We start from the raw sequence: 22,310 nt of genomic DNA on the forward strand, positions 1-22,310 counted from the left end.
AAAGAAGTACATTTATATTGGTTGGGTTTAATGATGCCCTTGTGGTGTTGTCACTAAGTTCCTTTCTGCAGGAACTGCTGCTGCTGTGTGCTCTTAAAGTTTATACTTTATAAATGTTGGCTCCGTGGTACAACTATCAGGTGGTTCTCTGGTTCTCTATAGAATAAATCCCCTCGGAGGGGTAAATTGGGTCGTCTAACCAGTGTATGTATGAATTCTTTGAAGACTAAATCTGTAGTTAACAGTTAGCAGAAAGTAAAATATAAATGTTACCTAATATTTATATTGATAAATAACAGATAAACTGTTCATGCAGCAGTTAGATGAACTGTGATGCCATCTTCTGAAGAGTCTGCCCAGTATGTGGAGAGGTGAAGCCATATCATTGCTGTTCCATCCATGTATTTCAGAGCTGAGCCAGAAGTTAGCAGCTCTGTTAGCTGATGACTACGATGTTACATTCTCATTTTGTAGCCAGCAATGACTAATTAAATATGAGCATTTAAAACAATAAGCAACTGAACAAATAATATAATATAATAATAATGAGATTATTGTGATAAGAACTAGCTAACATGACATAAAATTGCCATTACCATCTACTAACACAAGGGAGGCAGGTTGTATGAACCCGCCAGCCCGCCACCAGATCCAGATGTTTGGTCTTAGTGTTAGGGGGCCTTTATGTCATTAATCTTTATATACAGTGGTCGCCATTAAAATAGAGAAGCATGTGGTGAGTTTTAACTGTACATGTTTGGCCCTTAGTGATCTTATGATGTTTTATGAATTGTAAACCAACTCTAGCAGGATTAACCCTTGTGCAATGTTCGCAAACACTCGCACACCCTTTCATGTTGTTCGGGACAAAAACGTCCTTTAACTTTAACGGTTTTAAAATATATCAGATAAATATTTTTTTTTCATATTTGTTTTGCATAGACCTTTTAATTAACTTCAGTTCTGATCAAAAGTAGTAAAAAAAATAATTTTCCCCCAGGATTTTAACCCTTTAATCACCAATTTCATAAGGGGTGGTTCTGATAAATGGAATAAAACACACAAAATGGCTCCTGGGGGAAAATGATTTTTTTAATACTTTTGATCAGAACTGAAGTTAATTAAAAGGTCTATGCAAAAAAATATGAAAAAAGTTTTTACCTGATATATTTTTAAAACGGTTAAAGTTAGAGGATGTTTTTTTTTATAATAACAAAATTTATGTAAAATTAAGCTTGTTCAGCAAAAACGATTCAATTTGCTCACATATAGACAAAGTTAGGGCCAAAAAAAAACAGAAAAATTACTCTCAGAGGACAAAAATGTCCCAAACAGTGCATAAGGGTTAAGATCTATGTAGTGGGGAAAAAAAAAATCACAGTTACACACATGCAGCAACATGCAAATTCAGCTCCAATGCAGCGGGCTTACGCCAGCGTTCCCTGCTCCGGTAATGCTTATCTGACCTCCACAAGTCAGTCTCAATGTTCTCTCAGTATCAAACACTACAACCATTACCAGCAAAACATCAAGCCATTAGGGGAGTGTTGAACATTTTATCAGTCACTAATTAGCCATTTCAAAACTGTGTTAAATAGCCAATTAGCAATCAATTACACACTTATGAATACTAAATGAGCTGTTCATTTGCAGATCCCCGGACACAGAGGACAAATCTGACATAGCTAATGAACACATTCCCCACTAAAGTTTAAAAATAATTTCTAAATTTGGCCTGGAGTGAATGATGAACTCTGTATTCTACACTAAATGATAAGAAGCCAGAAGGGAAAGCTTTCTTTTTTTTCTGTGCTGTAATTTTGTCTGAACTAAATGTAATGTGTGGGTGCTCAGGTGGTTTGAGTCACTAGAACAAAACAGTGACAGAGCACTTTGAACAGCAGACTATCCACAGGTGCAATGTTTTTTTCACTCTTCTAATGAGCGATGTTAGCAAGTATGGGAAAACATCAGAGCACCAGCAACCCTGAACTGAAGTACACTGGAAAATTACTCATCGTTTGGCTATCTGGGGGATACATATATATAAATTCTGTAAAAACAATTCTACAGGTGCTCAAATCTGTCAAAGACCGGCAATGAAAGCAGTTGAAGTGTCTGAAGTAAAACAGACTTAGTCATTGACTCAGCACCCCCATGAAGCACCATATAGGTACGCCTCAATTGCAGTCAACACACAGCCTGATGCGGCAAATGAAATAACACAAAGTGTCATCTTAGCGTCTTCTGAGTCCTCTGCAAGTGCACTTTTTTCAGCAGATTTTCTTTGTTGCTCACATACGGCGGCACTCTTTGTTTACTTTACAATTTCCAACAGAAGACAGGGCTGTCACACTGTTTTTAGAAATGCAAGGCTTAGAAAGCACACACACAGCCACACTTAGGTATGGAGTTATATAAAAATACCTCATAAATTCCTTTTAGGTATACTTTTCAAGTTCACTTTGTGTGAGTATACAGTGTGATAATGAGGCTTGAGGCACCCCACCATGATGCCTCTTTAGAAATTAAAATGATGTTTGCATAGCTCCATAAACAGTCATCACACTAAACAAACACCAGCTTATCGCTTGCTGTGAACTGCTGCAGGTGCACCTGCATAGCAATTTTAACCATTGCCAATCATGGTTTTGGTGTTGGACAAATATTCTTGAATATAAATCACATAAAGTGAACTCTTCTTTTAAAAATCCTTGACTCCAAGTCCTCTTTTTAAACTCAGTTTTCTCTCTTCCTCATCCTACACCGGTAATTTAAATCAAATTAAAAAGGTCAGCAACAAACAGGAAGGTGTCAGAGTTATTGATCTGCACTGAGAAAGACCCAATAGGCCACTCAAAGATCACCCTTGAATGGAAACTAGAGTTCAAAATGTACCAATATGAGCACAGTTTAACACAATAGGTCAACATGACACCTGATTAAAAGCACCGAAAAAAAGAATAAAACTGTATATTTCATTTAGTTATATACACAACATAATCCAGTGAGGTGTATAAATATGTATATTGTTACATCAGTCAGAGGGTCATGCAGGCATTTTCAGGCACTAAACAAAAAGAAGCTTTTATCAGGAGTGAGCAGCAGGCTGAATATTGATGCAACCATGTCAGTCAGAGGAGCCAAACCAGAGCACGTCCTTGCTTCTGATCGACCACGGTGAGCTAGAAAAATACTTAGTATGGATTAAATTTCACGTTTGAATTGAAATGTTTTGGACAGATCAGAGAAAAAAAAATGTCTGCCAGTCTGAACAGACAGCAGCTTCTTTTTATCACACAAATCAGACTGAAACTCACTCAGTGTTTGTACAAAGTCCTTTATTATTATTATGCATAAATATGTAACAAACCGGGAACAGTTTCCAAATTCTGTACAAATCTGTACACAGATTAGGACAACTGCTTGTGGTTTATACACAAACTGCTATTATCATAGAATCACACACACAACACTGTTGGAAACCCACTCATTGCATAGATAGAAAATAAGCACCTTGATAAAGTAAACCCATACTGTAAACGTCAGTTATTTGGAGCAGTAGTAGTAGCTTATTGAGTTTTTTTTTAAACCCCTCATGTGTTTTCCAGACTGAAAAGCTAACAGGCTGATTTGTATTCAGTGCACTCTGGACTCCTTTTGGCATGTTATACCTCCAGGAGCCTCTCTCTCTCTCTCTCTCTCTTCCTTCCCCTCCTCCCTCAGGAAAAATTCTCGGCCGAGCCAAGGACCTGCATCCATTCAAGATTTGCTGGGAATGTGCCCACATTGTTGTGCTGTTGTGCACAGTATGCTGAAAAACATGAAACTCTTAGGATGAGCCTGATGGATTGATCTGTGCCGTAACTTAATTTATACAAAGCCTGTTTAAGTAAATCAGATCCTGAAGCGGAGCGTGTGCCAAGTCACAATGTATTACACTGCTCTTTAAAACTGATTGAAAAGAAGCTACGTTATCTAAATGTAGCATCTAACAGCATTTCATTTTGGCATGTTAAACTGTGTGCTATTGTTATTCATTATTAAAGATCAATCATTAGCATTGATCAGCACATTCTAATGCATCCACACACAACAAAAAAATCAATCAGCCAATCAATGACGAAGCTGAAAAAGGTGAGATAAAGAACACACGTGGCATTTTGACACACCACACCGAAAAGTGCATGACTCCATAGATCATCCATTGACATGTCATGTCTGACATCCAAAGCACACATTAAACAATGAGTTGGTGTTTCAACCAGTCAGGAACGAAACAATGCAATTAAGGTTCATGGCGTAACCTGATAAGACATCCAATTATTCTGCAGCGGGTGTCATGACAACAACTCAGAGCCCTGGCTACCTCCCGCCTCCCGCCGCCGCAATTATTCTCAGTCATGATGCTATGAATACAGAGAGAGAGAGAGAGAGAGCACTTCAGCCAGACTGGGGCACAGTATAATATCCTCTTGACAGTGAGCGTCATCTAAGAGGCAGATAAAAATAAACTGCGCAGCGAACCAGGGAAACAATTTGTCCATAATAAGGTTTGGTACAAATCATTTCTACTCACATGAAAAGATGATCCAAGACAAAAAAAAGATTGTTGTTTTCAGCTAAAAGAAGATGATTGTGTGTATGCAGATTAAAATGTTGTGGGTCACTAATGGCTATTCTGAAAAAATAAAGCAATTCCTGCTGTAGTAAAATTCACATTTAAGTCTGTACCAATTGTTTTTAACCTAATGCAAAAACATACAAGCATCTACACATTCACATCTCAACAAGAGTGCTAAATATTTTTATTAAAAAAACACCCGCTTTAGGCCCTGATTCTAGTCATCCTACTTCATTTATAATGAATGTGCATACCTACAGTAAATACATACAGCTTTGACATTGAAAAAATACAGCATATGGAAATAGTTTGATTTTTTTTTTTACATTTTATTCTAAAGGTCTGACTTCAAAACACAGTTCCTATAACCTAATGTCAACAGTGACATCAGCTTTATGTACAGTGGCAGGTGAATGGACGACATGAAACTACAAATGGACTGTACTGCAGTGAGACAGGCTGGAATTCACGGTTACAGACTCAGTGGTTATTAGTGGGTTGTTCATTTTAATAATGGACTCCAACAGTAAAGCTGTGGTTACATTTTAAAAGCTGATTAAAATATGTGTATGTTAAAGGACCAGTGCGTAAGATTTAGTGACATCTGGTGAAGTTGCAACAAACCCCTAACACACTCCTCAACTTGGCAAGTTCACTTAGATTTTGTCATACTGTAGGATAGGGCTGCAACGACTAGTCGACTAATAGTCAATGGCAAAATTCATCGACAACTAATTTACACCATCGCATTGCATGCAAGTGTAACGCATTTGCAGCGGGGAATGGTTCTGTGGCTCATAGTGTAGTGGGATGATTGACGCTTTGAAACCAGGATGAGCTGTCTATTAGGTCGGTGTGGAAGAAAACGGTGTTCCAGACTGTACGAGAACTGTGTGGAGTCAGCGGCAATGCGCTTTGGGAAGATGTGGGCATGCACAATTTAAAAAAAAAAAAAAAAAGCCATGATCTTCAGCTTTATACATTGAAGCGGCAGCACGCAGGTGAATCAACAACAAATTAGCAGCCCAAAGTGGTCGACTATTAGTAGTCATTAAAGGTAGGGTAGGAGATTTTGAAAACTCAGTAAGAGTCAGCCAGATTTTGAAAGTAAACACACGCCCCTTTCTCTCGGTGCTCACCCCGAAGCCACGCATCCCAATCACGAGGTCTGTGACCTCGGCCATCATGCACATACCTCTCTGGTGTACGCAGAGCAGGAAGAGAGTGACAACCAGCCAATACTCCGCGCAGGGTCCCTCCGGAGGATTGGCTGATGTTTTTAGTTTAGCTTCCACAGAGGATTCATATTCTTCGTTTCAATGCGAAACTGCCGAATTAATCGGTTGCCATAAGATTGTAAAGAGAAGTTACACTAATTTAACAAAAAGTGCATCAGAATGAAATCTCCTACCCGACCTTTAAGGTAGATGATGACTAGTTGACTATTGAAATTGTCATTAGTTGCAGCCCTACTGTAGGAATAGAGCAGTGCATTGTGAGTCATTCCTACAAATAGATGCAGTTTAATCCGTCTCATTCAAACTCACCTCATTTGGATTATCTCAAAACATCTTAGATGAATGTCCCCCAAAATCCAAGATGGCTGCTCTGTTTGTCAGCATCTTACACACTAGTGAGTAGTCTGACTTAATGTGGACAGCAGTTGACAACAATCCTATAAAGCAGCCATGTGATTCCCAGCTATGCGTTTGGAGGTAACTCACAATATAATCTCACCCCCTGTTGATTCAGTTTGGTAATATTTGTAATAATTTGCTTCTTTTAAGTGTCCAATTAGCACAACATTCAAGCACTGAGGTGTCAAACTTTACTCTTACTTGCCAAGAGACGCAAAAAAAAAAACTGAGATAAAACAGAAGCAACATTTTCAGATGAATTATCTCCCTATTACTCATTAAATGAATGCCTCCACCCACCTTCTCCATGTAACCACCTGTTATGTAACAAACTGAACCACCTCCATGAAAACTCCATCCATCCATCCATCCATCCATCCTCCATGTGTGCCACTCTTGAGAAACATCCTCCACAGTTAATTGCTTTTCTTCTCAGCATGTTTTTATGTTGTCAAAAAAGGAGTGTGTCTGTGTGCCTGTACGTCTCATCACATGATGTGTTCTTCTCTGCTCAGCTCGACAAAGCCGGATGACTCATTACAAAATAATCACGCCAGCATCTGATGATGTCTTCTAACACTTCTGCTGTGGCTGGTGGCAAACAAACAAAGAAGATCAGACACAGGCTTCCAGGCTGCATGTACAAATATTTCTGAATGTGTGTGCAATCCTAATCATAATCCACGAACAATTTAGGATTATAATAGGTAAGGACGTGCAGTGATTTTCTTTCCAGGGATCTAACTTTGCTTTGTTGCACGCTTACAGTATGTGGAGTGTGTGTCTGTGTGTGTGTGTTGACTGGCAGGCTTCCACAGAAACAGCATTTTATAATATCAGGGTATTCATTCTGGTCTCTCTGCAGCGGTCACAGAATATCAAACACAGCCTTTCTGTTTGTGCATCGGGGAGCGTGATATGTTTTCCTGTCTGATCAAGTGAAGCATGTTGTTTTTGCATGTCTGTGTGTGTGTGTGTTGCTGTATTTGGTCAGCTATTGCCAGTGTGTGTTATTCAAACTCATTGCAACAGATTCTCAGCGGAGACCTTCGGGAGTGGGCTGGGGGTGGGAGGCGGGGACTCATAGCTGCATCGTCAAAGACGGGTTCGGAGCAGGACTCGGCCAGTCTGACAGAGACACACAGAGAGAGAGAAGACAGAACATTGCTCGAGGGACATTAAATATTCATTCAGGAATAAAAAGGTTTAGAGCATATGCAAAAGAAGAAGTGGTGTAGCAAAGGCACATGGGGGGGGGGGGCACTGATATGAATGAAGTGAAAGGTGCAATGTGAGGGGGGAGACAGGTGAGGAATCATAATTTCACACCTGTTGGCTCCTAAATAAAAGAGAACTTTTTAGCATTTTTGGGGACTAGTGTGGCAATAAATAAAGTCCAGCCATGATGAGATGATTACTGCTAAAAGCCTGCAGTGTGTTACTCCTGGGAGAGGAGCAAAAACACAACAGTTCACTGCAGCTCCCACAAATAAGAACACACACTGCTGCCATGTCAGTTCAGTAAGGAAAAACACAATGGTGCAACATGTCAGTGCTTAGTAATGTAAATGTGAGGCCTCAAGCAACTTGCAGGGCCTCCTTCATAAAATAACACGTGTTTTTTGCATCACTTACCAGATTCTGTCTCCTCTACTTCCATGTTGCTGCCAGATAGAAGAAGAGAGAAGAAATCACGATGACGTTACTGAATAAACAACAGTCCGAACACTAAGGTTTGCAGCTAAGTCACGCTCAGTGTGCTGCACACACTCCACCGTGCATATCGTTACAGTTAGAGAAGCCTAAATTACATTTTTAAAAAAAGGACTCATCACATTTAGATGAGGTTAAATTATTTAAGTGAGCAGTTACATAAGGTCGCCATTCATTTAAGAGATCTAAAAACAAACTGAATCATTTAATTAAAACCGTCTGAACTGAAGCTGGTGTCAACAGATGTGAGGGCCGTGTGCCCTGGTTGGAGCCACAGAGGCAAAAACTTTTTTTTTTTTAATACTATTTTCACAGAGGTCTAAATCCTGACCCGCGACGATCCTGTTAATTAAAACCATTCCACTGAAGCCAGCAGCAGCTTTAAGATGAAAAACTATAAAGGGAGACCGCTGCGAGGCCATGCTGCTTCACACCAAAACGCTGCATGTACAAATAAACTGACCCCAGTGCTACAGTATCTCAGACTTTGAAGATAATCAGAAAGTCTAGCTGGCTTTCTGCACATTATTCTGTGACAACCACACCAAACTCTGCTCAGTGAGTTGGTGAATATACTGTAAAGCTAATGTAACCATTGACGGAAATGAATAAATCTCAAGGTGGCACCTTGAGTCTGTTCCGTTAGACTGAAGTTAAATATTAAATAGATATGACAGCCAAGACAAGTCAATGTGATCCAGACACTTCAGTGTCTCAGGACCGATCTTATCCAGCGCTGCTGCTCTGCCACTACAGTGCTTGACATCCTGGTTGACCCCTTCAGAGGATGCCTGCTTTAACGCTCTATTTGGATGTCACCTTCCTCCATGTGACACACTTAAGGTCAGTATTTCCTTTTCCCTGCTGAGCCCCGCCTCTTTGATGACCCGTCTGCCTCCTCTGATCTCCGCACAGACACAGGCTCCCATTTACCGATTTGCTTTCACCCAAAGCTTTTCAACTCCAACACAGCAAACAGATTGATTAGCCACAGGCAACATGGCCTAATGAGCCACCATCTCTTTAATGTACAGGCACATGTGCAGGACACACATGCTATCAGCTGGTTAGATGCATAATGCAGACACTCATTCCTAACTATTTGTCTTGCTAAGAGTGCGCTGGATAAATGGCATCAATTTTATATCCGAAACTGAGTCTACAAAACAAAATATTAAAAATAATAAGTACAGTAAGTGGGTTGGTCACATGTGTAAAACCAGCAGGCACAGATTTTACCTGTGAGACCCACAATTTTGTGTCTCTGCAGGTATCTCACATCCATGAAATGTCGATTTCACAGACTGTCACACTTTCTGAGAAAATAAAAGGTGTTGCATTGTAATCCTAGTTCAGTGATAGAGTGCTGATGTATTGTGGAAAACCCTTCCGGCACCGAGCCACGCTGCTCCTGACAGCTCTGTCAGCAGAGGTGGTGCTCATGTTGGGATTAAAAAAGGGGGTGACAGTCATTTTTAGTGTGTTCTGTGGTTCAGTGGCTGCACAGTGACCTCGAAAATGGAAAAGGGAAAGACACATGATTTCTACAGTCAACTGGGCTCTCTGTTTATCGCAGGCTTTCTACTGGTGAAGCCTTTACTTAGATTAGTTATTTGCATTTGGGTGACAAAACATTCTGCAGAATTTTCTATGTTTCATCAGCACATGTTCCTGACAGTGGAAAAAGAGAACCCAATCAAATAAAAGAAACGGAAATATTTCACTTATTTATTGACTAAATTAAGAAAATCATCCAATATTACATATGTGTTAGTGGTGGATCAGAAACTGGGGAAAATATTTTGTGGACAAATGAGACCAGATTAGGATTATTTGGCTTAAATGAGAAGCCTGATGTTAGTAGGAAGAACAACACTGTATTCCAGTATATGAGCCTGTCCCTACTGTTAAACACGGTGGTGGTAGTATCATGGTTTGAGCCTGTTTTCCTGCATCTGAACCAGGATAAGCTGCCAGCACTGATGAATTCGGAATTATACCAGTGAATTCTGGGACTTTTTTCATGTAAAAATCAGCTGATTTTGAGTCATATTTATGCATAATTATAGAAAACATTGCAGGGTTTACAAACTTCCAGCACTGTTTATTTGCATTGGCAAAATAAGTTTGACCACTGTGCCAATCAGATATTGACAAAAATCATTATTATCTTTCCAATCTTCATACAAGGCCTGTCCTCCAGGCCATTCTTGTAAATGCAAGGTCACCTTTTCACTGAGGAAAAAAAATGTGATTTATTGCATGTATGTGTGAATTCAATCAAAGAGTCTCACAGGTCTGTCAGCTGATAGTTACCCTGAGTGTAACAGACATCTGAAATTCCCCAAATGCATTCAAAACTCTTTCAGTTTCAATTATTTATAAAATTGCCTCTATATACTGGGTAAATATTCAGCATGCACAAAAACAAACATGCCATCTACTCCTATAAATGGAAACATAGCATGTTCAGCAGGCAAAGGTTACCTTGAGAATGCATCATCAAAGCCATCCTCCACATCCTGTCAAGATACAACAATATGAGTCGATACAGACACACAGCCCTCCACGTTACACTCCTGCTGCCTTTGAGTCGGCTCTTTGTAAATTAATTAGTGAACTACATCTGTAAACTAATAATAGATAACTGATAACACACTGCTCTGTTCAGCCTACACCGGAAAAATATTGCATACATTCTAATCATTAACCACAACAATATTAATACATGACATACAACAATTCAGGTGATTTTTTCCAAGGAGAAAAAGTTCCTCTCATGGAAAACATGTAAATATATCTGAGTGGGATCAGCATAATAAGTAGAAAACATTTCAACGACTGCAGTGTCACCTAGTGTTCAATACTTGTAATTGAACACCAGGATGGCCACTGAAAAAAAAAAAATTAAAATATATAGAAAAGTAGTTCACAGGCCAGAATAATGGAGCACAGAGGAGGTCAGTGTATGCTCATGGCTGTGAAAACTGCACTGGCAGAAGTCTACAGATCTTTTCCAACTAAATATACAGTATTCTGTTGAGGTTAATGCTGGCATGTAATTGTAGATGACATCATGAAGTTAATCACAAGAGCATCAAGCAGCTCGTCACTGTTAGGATGGTTAAGAGCAGATCAGTTCGAGCGATGGATTTTATCAGCTGAGTGATGATACACAGATCTGTTTTTATTTTTTGGACATTTTTGGTAACTTTTTGGATTAATTGAGTTATTAATTGAAATGAAACTGAATGTACACACGCACAGGTATATGTTTAAATGGAAGGGTTGTTTTCATTCTCTTTTTTCATTTTGTGTGTGTGGGGGGGTACTCATAGATATGATAAAAATACAGTAAACTGTAGTTTATTATTGATTAAATTAATTATATTGATGACACCTATAATCCTATATACAGTAATCATCAATAATAAATTATTGATGATTATTGTATATTGTGTAATTCTGTGTCTATATGCATAGATTCATACTGTGGCATTGCTGTGTGCACATACAGTATGAATGTACTGTTTTTTTCTCTCTGTTGTTTTTTTTGTTACATACACTATGTACTATTTACTGGCTCAAAATCAGTCAATCAATCAATCAATCAATCAATCAATCAATCAAATATATGTGATATGGTTCTCTTTTACTCCTTTTATTTGGTGTGTGTGTGTGTGTGTGTGTGTGTGTGTGTAAAATCTTTCTTTCTAGCTGGTGGATAGTTTCTTTCCACTTAAACGTGGATATTGACCTTTTTAAGTATCAATAAGTCAGGAAATACACATTATGTGCAGTTTCTATATTAATATACTGTTTCCAGTATGATAAGCTCTTATTGACAGTAATTGAGTCTTGAGGGCTCACACTGAGGTACATGGATTCTAAAGGTTACAGTGTGACCTACCCAGGAGTCATGTTTGATTGGCCGCCTTCGAGTGGGGTTACTCCGAGGTGACGGTGAGCTGAGTGAAGCAGAGAAGAAGGGCCTCCGCAGCTTCTCCTCCATCCCAACAGGCTTATGTGTTTCTGGATCTGTGGGAGATGACGGGTGTGGATGAGAAGCTGACATCAGATAAAGTGAAACAGAGGACACACAGGGTAAGACAGATGAAAGAGAAAAAGTCCACAGCTGGACACAGAGCGGGTAAGAGAGGCAGAAAGAGCTTCGCCTGTCTGCAGCACAGACAGACAGCCTGTGGCACAGACGTCCCTGAAACATGCAGAATTTAAATCCCCTCAGTAAAAAGTTCATGCATATTTCTGTGTCAAGTTACTCAAGAGGTCTTATACACCAGACTTTCTCCAGACTGTCCTCAGGCCAATATACTGCCGGGACAGATTTTAATTGAAAGAATCTGGAAGATCCTGAGCCTGAACTATTCACAACCTGAACAGATGATTAAGTCTCACTGTTTCCTCTGAGGAGCAGAAACATTCTGACCTATGAATCCCAACCTATAAATGCCACGTCTATTAGCTGGAGTTTAAAATCTACAGTTTCTCTAAATGAAGAACGAGTGGTGTGTAATTGGGTGATTTGTCCTCAGAGTGTGTAAGAAGCGACGCCTCGACTACAAAATTACAAATCTCACTGCAATGGCTGCAACCTGTAAAGGTCATTTAAAGTCATTATACAATCAATGACAGCAGCATTGGTAGACTTTCTTTCAAACACCTGTAGTTCCTTCGGTGAGTTAATTTCTGTCTCCCCCTTCTGACATTTAGAGACATTACACAAAGATGTGTGGGACATGACAACAACTAATCCTGCCTCTCTTCTCTGTATGAATGTCGTGACATTTTATGAGGTCATGGTGACTTTTGTGGCAACAAATTCTGATAAAATCTCTGAATGTAATTCCTCCCAGGAGTTCCGGAAATGTCACAGCGATGAGAGAAGTCAGACGGACAACCAGAAACCCAGCCTGCCTCCGCTCACAGCTGCTGCCACGCTGCCACCATTAACCTCTGTGGCCTCGCAGGAGTAATCTTGTAGACATTCTGCTGTGTTCGGTGGGAACCTTCCACTAATAAACTCGTGTCTCCTGTTGTTGCAGTGACAGACTGGATGAGGACAAAACAAAATGAAGTCACCTGCTGGGACACACTGAGTGTCGGCTGTCTGCATGTGCTCGCTGTTCGCTGCACAGGAACAGCAGGTCCTCGCCTTTTTGCTTTTGTCTGTGAACAAAGAACATACCGCAGGATCTATTCGGGGTGGGTTTAAGGTATTTTAAGGTGTAGGAGCTACAGATGAAACACATTGCTGAGATTGCCCTGGTGTCACCTCCTCCTCCTCATTAATGGAACTTACCTTCCTGAGCAATCTCCCAAAGATCTAGGGCTACTTTAAAGGCCTGTGCTACTGTTAATGTCACAGCCTGAGCCTAGAGAAAGGACAAAAAAATAACATTAATGACTAATTATTGAAAAAAAAAATCATTTTGAATCATTGTTCAAAATATTTAGACACAATGTAATTCTAACAATTGTATCTTAGTCACAGCAAAGCTGTGAGACTGCCACTAGATGGAGCCAAACACCATCTACTCAAAAGCTGCTTATTACAAATTAACATCAGTTTAAATAATGATGTGCACATGCAAATAAATCATGAATAACAGGTGTGGCAGACTTACAATTTTCTTCTTTTGGCAGAGGAAGGCGTGACACTCCAGAGTCTCATTGTACTGGCTCTGAGAAATGTATGCAAAGACCTTATCCTGAGTTTTATCTGCAGTGCAGTAGGAGATTCTGCAAAGGACACCGGAATAAAAGAGGGTCAGAGTGTGTAATATGACAGCAGGCAGGAACTCATTTGTTGAAGGGCAACGTGTAAACGCTGTTAATCAAAACCTCGTACATCAACTGTGCACACATAGCAATTAGGGCAATAACTATGGCTTTGTGCTGAAGCTTCTGCATATGCATAAGCACACCAATCACAGCATGAGAGGCGCGGCTTTGAATATCTTGTTGATGAAGTCCTGCAGCTGGGCACAAGGAGCACTGACTTCCAAAAGAGGAGATGCTTAAAGTGGTGCTGCTCCACGTTTCACATAAAACGCATGTGCTTGTGTTGATAAAATACGGCTTCATGGCTCAGATGGTCAAATGGCCCTGAAATTTTCAGTCAAGTGTTTTGATGATGCAAGTTACATGGACAACCTTCACAAATCAGAGGACATGGTGCAAACTTCCCCAAACAGTGATTGATCCGAAAATTCAAAAGGAGAACATTTTAATCCTTTAGACACACACACAGCACTGTCTGCCTTTCAATCACACACACACACACACAGCACTGTCTGCCTTTCAATCACACACACACACACACAGCACTGTCTGCCTTTCAATCTGTATAGTGGTTGTCTGTCTTGAGAACACAATATATTGAGAATACCTTGATTGGATTTTTTTTCAAATCTAATACAAACATTCACTCAGAGTCAAGAATAACCTGATTTAATTGCAGTGGTGATAGGTCAGGGTCATCGTGACATGACTCATGTCCGTTCCAATCTGGTGAACACAGTCAATATTACAGAAATGCCCTGAGGGAATCCAAAAGCATTAACTAATCAGAATTTTCTGACGTCCTGACGACATCTTGGAATCCCAGTGACCTCAGGATGTCATGTTCTTACGCAGATATACTTTTTATGTTTATGTACACATGTGTGTGTTGCCGTGTTCTTCTTCTAAACCTAATTTCTCTACAGGGATTAATAGTGTTAATCCTAATCTTAATCTTAATCTTAATCTATGTATACTTTTTCTTGCACGAAGACAAGTGAAACTGCAGGACATCAGTTGAACAAGATAACCTGACAGTTGTGTAATATAGTGCAACATCTTATCAACCACAGGACCAAAAAAAAACAAGATCTTGTTGGTGATTTTTGTTGAAATATCTGAATTTCTTCTATCAGCAGGAAATGGAAAGTCCAAGATTACAAATCGGTCTCCACTGTGACTATATTGCAGAGTCCTCTTCCCCAGCAGACACGCTGAGACTTTCCTGGATCCAATATCTGGTTTTCAAGAAATCCAATTGTCTGGAAATCCAGTTCCTGGCAGAGCCCTGTGGATTTTCAATGAGTATCTCTGAAACCAATCTAGACAAAGTCCACCAGGCAATTCTGCTCTTCCCACAACAGCTCGTATGGCTTCACCGAGGCGACAAGACACAGAACCGATGGATTTGCTTTGTCAGATTTTATTCGGGCTGCTGTTATAGAAGCTTTATTGATCTCCAGCTACCCTGCACGTCTGTCCGAGGCTGTTACCTGAGACCAGCAGTGTGCATCCTGTCCGCTGCCTTAAATAGATGTGCAAATGAGCCACAGAGAGAGAGAGAGAGCGAGAAAGAGAGAGATGCACTTGACCTTTTGTCAGTATAATTACAAACACAGCCTTTATAGTAAGCAGCATGGAGACGAGATGAGTGCGTTTCCTGTCATCGCATGTTTCAGAATCACTGACCAGACACACACCACAGGGCCGTGTAATCTGCCACCATTTACAGCGACTCTGTGCAAAGGAGATCTCTGGGCTCATTTGCTGCCCCACTTCAAAGGAGGGGGGGGGGGGGGGGGGGGGGGGGCGCTAAAAATGTTGTAATGAATTCGATCAAATAACAAGCATTAAATCACCAGCACTCACATCACCCTCTCAGATTGTTTACTGGCTCGCACCACAGTGATGCATGACCCACATAGCAATGCCCAGGACGCCCCACTCTGCATTTAGCCGCCGCCCCACTCCTCCTTATATCGGGGCTGTAATTGCATGAAAACAAGCAAAGAAAAAGTTGAAAGCATTGCCCTATATTTTTTTTTAAAAGAGGAAAACAAGTAACTAACTTTCTCATTGAGACATTAAACTGTAAAACTTTAACAGTAATAATAAATAGATAATGCACTGATAAAGTGGCAGTTCAAATCAATATTTGGGGTCTTTGGATACAATATAATAGAAGAAAAATGACAAAAAAAAACTTTTGCCAAGTAGGTTATCCTGAGGTTCTTAATTCAGAGTTTACATCAAGAAAGTGAACATTGTGCTGTAAGCAAAATAAGCAAATAGGTCAGCGCACAAAGAGTACAGTCTGATGAGCCAGTGTCCCCGAAATACTGTACAGTATGTGCATCAGCAGGAGTCTACTACCGCAGCTTGTTATATAGCTGGAATATAGCTGCACGAAAAATAAAATTTTAATTAATTAAATAATAAAAAATAAAAAAATAACATGTGCAATTTCCATCTATAATCACCAGCATGAATAAACCATACATTAACATAAACTGGCCTTTATAAGCATTCACATGAAATTAATGTAAATCTTCCAACACCTCAGTGGAGTGAATGCACATTTAAGACGTCATTTACCCGGAAAAAAATGCACATATTTTTTCTATTGAAGGTCTTTTATATATATATATATAAAAAACAACCTTTCGCTCATTATAAGTAGAACAATGGATCGCATTCACAGTACAGGCCTTCAGTTTGAAACAACAAACAGCGGCGGAAAATAATTGACAGTATCACACTAAGCTTGAAGAACAGAAGCTGAGCTGTCAGTCTGCATCATATCTCCAAAGGGGCTCTGTGGACTGCATGCTTTTGATCTCTTCACTGCACAGAGCACCGGTGTGTTTGTGAGGCAGAGGAGGGGGGGGATCACTGGAAATATTTAAATATTTACAGTACAAAGCCTCAACAGAACTTTGCACATCAAAGCCTCAAACTTTCTATATACACTGAATAAAATGACTCTGCTGCTTAACACAACAATGAACTACTTCTGTTCGACTTTCCAGCTCAGGATGAGAGCAGAAAAATGGAAAACATGAATGTTTATGAGCACCGCATCACATTTAGAGATCCTACACACACACACACATTTCACAAATGTACCAGTGGTGTCAGAACAGCATGCATCATTACCAGGTGGAGTGTCACTCAGCATTTCAGCTCTCCTTTTCTGACCCGTATGCTTTGCTGATTGATATGCTGCTTGCTAGCTGAGAGCTCTTGTTAGAATATGAATCAGTAACACTAGCCCAGATGGAGGCTGAACGCCCTCACAGTGTTCTGCACACTGGGAGCATCACTGTCTGTATGCTTTAAATAAGCAGACAAATAACACAGATTTTAATATTTAGGATTTAGACCTTAAGCTTCTAAGAGCAAAAATCTGAATATCATAATAAACAAGCCTTGTTTACTGCATTAATCACACTCCTACATCTCTCCTTGTTGTTTTTAAGGGGCTAAATGAGGAGCTTGAATATGGTCCACACCTTTATGTGATGTACAAAAGTGTCACAGAAAGGTAGATGGATATAACATGAGACCATGAAGACACATAATCAGCAACACCAGGAGGCAGATCTGCTGCTGCTCATCAGGCTTACACAGTATGATAAAATAATGTGAGTGTCTGAAGCTGCAAATTAGATGCATTGTAGGCTGAGCCGTTCAGAACCGAGTGACTCCCACGGCTGTAGAATCTTCCTAATGAGAATTTGGGCATGCATCTTAAATATGAACTGATGTGATGAACTGGAAAATAACTAGCAGGAATGTAAAGCTGAAGTTTAGTTTTAGTCCAAAATAATACATATTTTTGTAAAAAAATGTCCCCCTATAATATTCTTGATTTTGTATGTTTGTGATAAATACAATGAGTTGCATGTAGAAAGCATGTGATTACTCAGAATGTTGTTGTTTGTTGCTTTGTTTGTGGTTGAGTGGATGTGGATGGATGCACTTAAGAGGGGTCGTGGATAAATTTCATTCCAATGTCTTCCCCGCTGTTTACTAGCCCCCAGTAGGCGTATACCCTGAGGGGGAAACAGCCCAGCTTCCACTGTTAAAAATCACAAACGGACAAATGTACACACTCAATGTGTATGTTACCATCCATGCATGGACATATGTGCAGGCACAGCTTGTGTATCTAGCTCTAAAAAGCACATTCGATCCATTCTCTTAGACTCCTTTCACACTTCACTTGCTTTCTTGGCCAACAAATGGATTATGTGCAAGAAAAATAAGATACAAGAAGTCGGAGGGAGGCAGTGGGGGTAGAAAAAAGGGCTGCAGGGAGGTCGGGGTGGGGGGTGGGGTCTCGTAAAAAGGGATAAATCCATCCTCAGTCAATCTAAGCGCTGTATGTGGTCCTTCACTTTCTACTGTATCGCTCCCCTGGAGTGTCTTGGCACTCTTTGGAGTTTCAAAGTGAGCAATTAGTTCATCGGTATTCCTGCATACAGAGCTCTGTTTATGATAATAAGAACAGAAATTCTTTCTAGACAGTTTAAAGGAGAGGAGGGAGGGAAGATAAGGAGAGAAAAGAAGGAGATCAAAGAGGTGGCTGCTTCCCCTGGCCTGTGGTCTGTTACCGCTGATAAGGTGGATCAGACACACACACACACACATCCCCTGCCTTTTTTTAGCCTGCTCTGTAATCACAGTCCAGCCATATGATGTTGAGACTGTAATCCTCAATGACACGAGGCCCAGTCTACAGTACAGTATATTACCCCCCACCCCACATACACACACACACACTTTTCACCTAGCATGGTGCAGGAAAAGGTTACCTTTCACAAGCGAGATCTCTCTGAGCCACAAAACAGGAAAAATAAATAATCATTCAAGCAAACCAACACTAGTCTTATTGACAGAACTGTGTAATGTTTGCTTTAAACTGTACCTGTATATGGAGACATTCTCTATGAGGTCTGTCGTCTCTGTGTCTGAGATGATGATGCCTTTTGGTGACACCGTCAGTGTTACTTTCCGGAACTTCTTAGCACTGGCTCTGGCCTGTGGATATAAAGTATATACATATATATATATAAAGAAACAAGAAACAGACTCTAATCTTGCTTCAGGTGTTTGCAGAGCTAGCCTGTCAATGTGACACAAACATAAAATGACCATACATCTGATTAAACCTCAACAGTGTCCTGAGGAGCAAAATTAAGCATCCTGCTTTGTCCCAGAAATGTGAGAATTTATAAAAGGCGACAGAACTAGTGTTGGGAGGGAGGAAAGCATGTGTGGACCAGAATGTGGAACTCGAGGTCGGGCTGGCAGCCACCGACTCCCCCTGCCGCTTTGCACCATCTGGAGTTCCAGAAAATACAGTCTTAGTGCTGAGCTTGTGGTCTGTGAGAGTGCCTGTTGACAATGACAATGACCTTCTTACCCATGCTATTAAATAGCAAATGAGAGCAGTTTAGTTTCACACTAAAACAAGTGATATCATGTTAAGGATCAGTGAGGTGAAGGAATGCCGAGCTGACAGGAAGTGGAGACACTCATGTGAGCATGAAAATGAGAGGAATCTGTGTTCAAACCAAAAACTGGGACTTCTCAAGGACAACAGGAATGGTGCCACAGCTGGCTGTAATGCCCTGGAGGTGGTGACACATACACACACATATATATTCTGCTTAAGACTCACAACATCATTGTAACGATGAGGGAAATGGTGCTGTACTGTAGTTATCTCAAACATGTCAGAAATGCTAACAGCTATGGTTATGCCACCATAAACACCAATCTGTCAGCTTGAGATATGGCTGCAAGTTCCTCTATATGTTTGCATTCCTCCGTCTTGTCTTATCACGTCTGACTGAAGCATGTAGCATGTAGCAAGTCACAAATGTATTCAGGAACTTCATTCAGGTTGATTGGCTGGTTTCCAAGGGAACAGACTGACAACTGATTTTCTCTTTTTTTTGTCTTCCTGTAAATCAATTGAATGTTAATCCTGCCATTAGGTTCAGTTTAGGCTCTAATTGAGCAGCGGGGGAGGGGAGATTACACACTGGCATTGTTGGTGATTTGAAGGGAGAAACAGAATAATATATATAATCAATTTTAATGCATGCCAGTAATTAGAAGTCAGTGTATGTCTTCAGATTGACTCCTTTATATGTTGCTGCAGCTGCTCTGAACCGATCAGTGTAAATGATGTGATTTGATTTGTGTGCATGCCTATATAATCCTGGATTAGCAGCATATATAGTGACCTTGATGTAAACATAACCCCTGTTTAATTACAGAGCAAGAGAATTAAAGGAAGTTTAAGGCCATCAACGTACAAAACATCCTGTTTTTGGCCTGAAAAAAAATATTATTCAGTTTACATGGCAACGAATATTTCATCAATGTTTTTGATTAACATACAGCAGAAAATCTGCTTGTTCCTTTAACCAACTCCTGGAATCATCTCTGTCTCTATCACAGCCATGAAAACCTGTTAGCTACTTAGCACATACAGCATTCAAAATGCACTGTATTCATGTCCAAAGAGTGCTTCTAAAACACTCTAACTAATGTCAGATAGCAAATAAATTTAAAGAACAGTAATACTCAGTATGCATGTTAATGTACTCGAGTAATGGCAATAAGCTGTAGTTTGACCCACACTGATGTATGAAAAACACAAATTAGGATAATTATGACAGTGACAGTGCCCAGAAAATATTTAATTTGTCTTATCTTATTTTCTATTTCAAACTTATTCTATCATAAATGACACTCCTGACCGAATATTTGCCCAGGCCTTGAGGATAAAATCTACAATAATTGGAATAATGTGCACCAGAGTGGTGCACGGGGTTTTTAATTTCACAGATCCACAAGGAATTTCTATAAAAAGCATCGCTTCAATTAAAATCTTCAATGTCACTCTGAAAATTCACATTCTTAATGAAGGTGCTGACCTTGCATTGCTTGCAAATGGGCAATGAGATGCATTGTATTCAGACTGTGCAAACTTTATGAAGCAATAAAATGATGCTAACGTGCATTATAAGTTGAGCAGCAACTCACAGTGGTAACAATTCTGCGAATGGCAGCCGAGGCCATGTCCTCTCCTTTAGGCTGGCCCACCAGAGTCATACCCAGATACTTCACGTTGAACACCATCCCCTCCAGCAGGGTCTCCTTGGTGTCCGTCCAGTTCTCCGGCAGCTCTGATTTGACAAAAAGACAGATCATCTCAAAAATGTTTGCTATGGCTTAATGTAATGTAACATGAGGTCAATATTTCAGGCCTTAGAATTGGAACATGTGAGCGTATATCTGCGGCTGCATCTCTGCAGGATCATGGGGGAAGCGATTTATGCTGTTGGTAGCTGAAAATAGTGACTGTGTGACAGTGATGGCTTCCTTGTAAAATGTGTTACTGTTATGAATTCCTGTGTTTTAAGACAAACGTCACCTTTACGCTGTTTTTATTGCGCAATTAAAAATGAAACTGAACCACAGGTGAAGACAAAACAGCTTGTGGTGTCAGGGGGACTCGAACATCAGACTCCATAGTGAAAGTCCACCAAACCGCACGTACCCCCACCATCCCCAACATACCTCCTTACTCCTTATCAGTCCCATGATCAGATGACGATCACATGCTTGTGTTTTACTTCCCCTTGTGTTTCCCTCTTTCTGTGATTATCTGCCCCGCCCGGATTGTGTTCACCTGTGTCTTTGTCAGGTTGTGTGTTAGGTCACCTCCTGTTTGCTACCTGTCTGTTCCCATTTGTCTACCTGGATTAGCTGTGTCCCCTGTGCCTTCCATGTGCCTCCCTACTGTTCTCTGTCTGGTCTGTTTCGGTTATGTTTTTGACTCTTTACTTTGTACTTTGTTTGTTCCTTTGACCTTTTACCTGATGGTTAAGGGGTTTGTCTTGTTTTGTGATTTGTTTGATCTTTTTTTTTCATTTCATGTATTAAACTCTTCCTTGGTTTGACATTTTGGCTTTTAGTTGTCTGCATTTGGGTCCTCCTGAACTCATTGCTGACACCATATCAGGTGATGAAGTCTAAAACTCAGAGACATTATTAGACAGTATGTTAAAAAAATCACACTGAAACACTGAAAACATGTATGGGGATGTGTTGTGTTATGATGTCAGGTGCATATCCAAAGTAATGTGTGTGTATTGCTGACTTGGGCGAGTGGAGACAGGAGGATGGGGCCTGTGCAGAGTGTGATAGTTGTCAGGACTGACCTGTAAATGAACCTGTGGGGTACATCTAGAGACTGTTCTGTTGTTGTTTGTGTAACCAGGCTGCCCGGTCAAGAGTAGAGTACCAGCTGAAGTGTTGGGTGAAATATAAACGAGTAATGGGATGATATATATATGATGTCATATAAATGTTAGAATTAAGGGAAAAACAGTCAACGCAGGGACATCTTTAGGTGCCAGGTGTGTAGTGGAGGATCCCCCAAAATTAAAGTTATGGTCAAGGAAATGCTTAGAAAACTTATGATTGCCGTTGCTAGGCAACTATTGTTCTTC

General features: G+C 40.2%; 1 protein-coding gene across 3 annotated transcripts in view; it reads right to left on the minus strand.

The window, feature by feature from the left end:
- Nucleotides 1-6,112: 6,112 nt before the first annotated feature.
- The window catches only part of LOC114428802 (low density lipoprotein receptor adapter protein 1-B), a 33,450-nt gene continuing 17,252 nt past the window's right edge, over nt 6,113-22,310 (minus strand). Inside the window, exons 2-11 of one of the 3 annotated variants that reach the window (XM_028397513.1) lie at nt 20,839-20,981; nt 18,707-18,819; nt 13,620-13,734; nt 13,295-13,367; nt 13,075-13,161; nt 11,885-12,012; nt 10,462-10,496; nt 7,897-7,925; nt 7,309-7,389; nt 6,113-6,852 (exon numbers count right to left, since the gene is read on the minus strand). In XM_028397513.1, the coding sequence (XP_028253314.1) occupies nt 7,343-7,389; nt 7,897-7,925; nt 10,462-10,496; nt 11,885-12,012; nt 13,075-13,161; nt 13,295-13,367; nt 13,620-13,734; nt 18,707-18,819; nt 20,839-20,981 (770 nt within the window). In that variant the 3' untranslated portion in view covers nt 6,113-6,852; nt 7,309-7,342. Of the gene's footprint in view, nt 7,390-7,896; nt 7,926-10,461; nt 10,497-11,884; nt 12,013-13,074; nt 13,162-13,294; nt 13,368-13,619; nt 13,735-18,706; nt 18,820-20,838; nt 20,982-22,310 lie in introns of all 3 variants that reach the window. The other 2 variants (XM_028397512.1, XM_028397514.1) reach the window with 2 other exon arrangements.

The sequence above is a fragment of the Parambassis ranga genome, chromosome 24, assembly GCF_900634625.1.
Source record: "Parambassis ranga chromosome 24, fParRan2.1, whole genome shotgun sequence".
NCBI lineage: Eukaryota > Metazoa > Chordata > Actinopteri > Ambassidae > Parambassis > Parambassis ranga.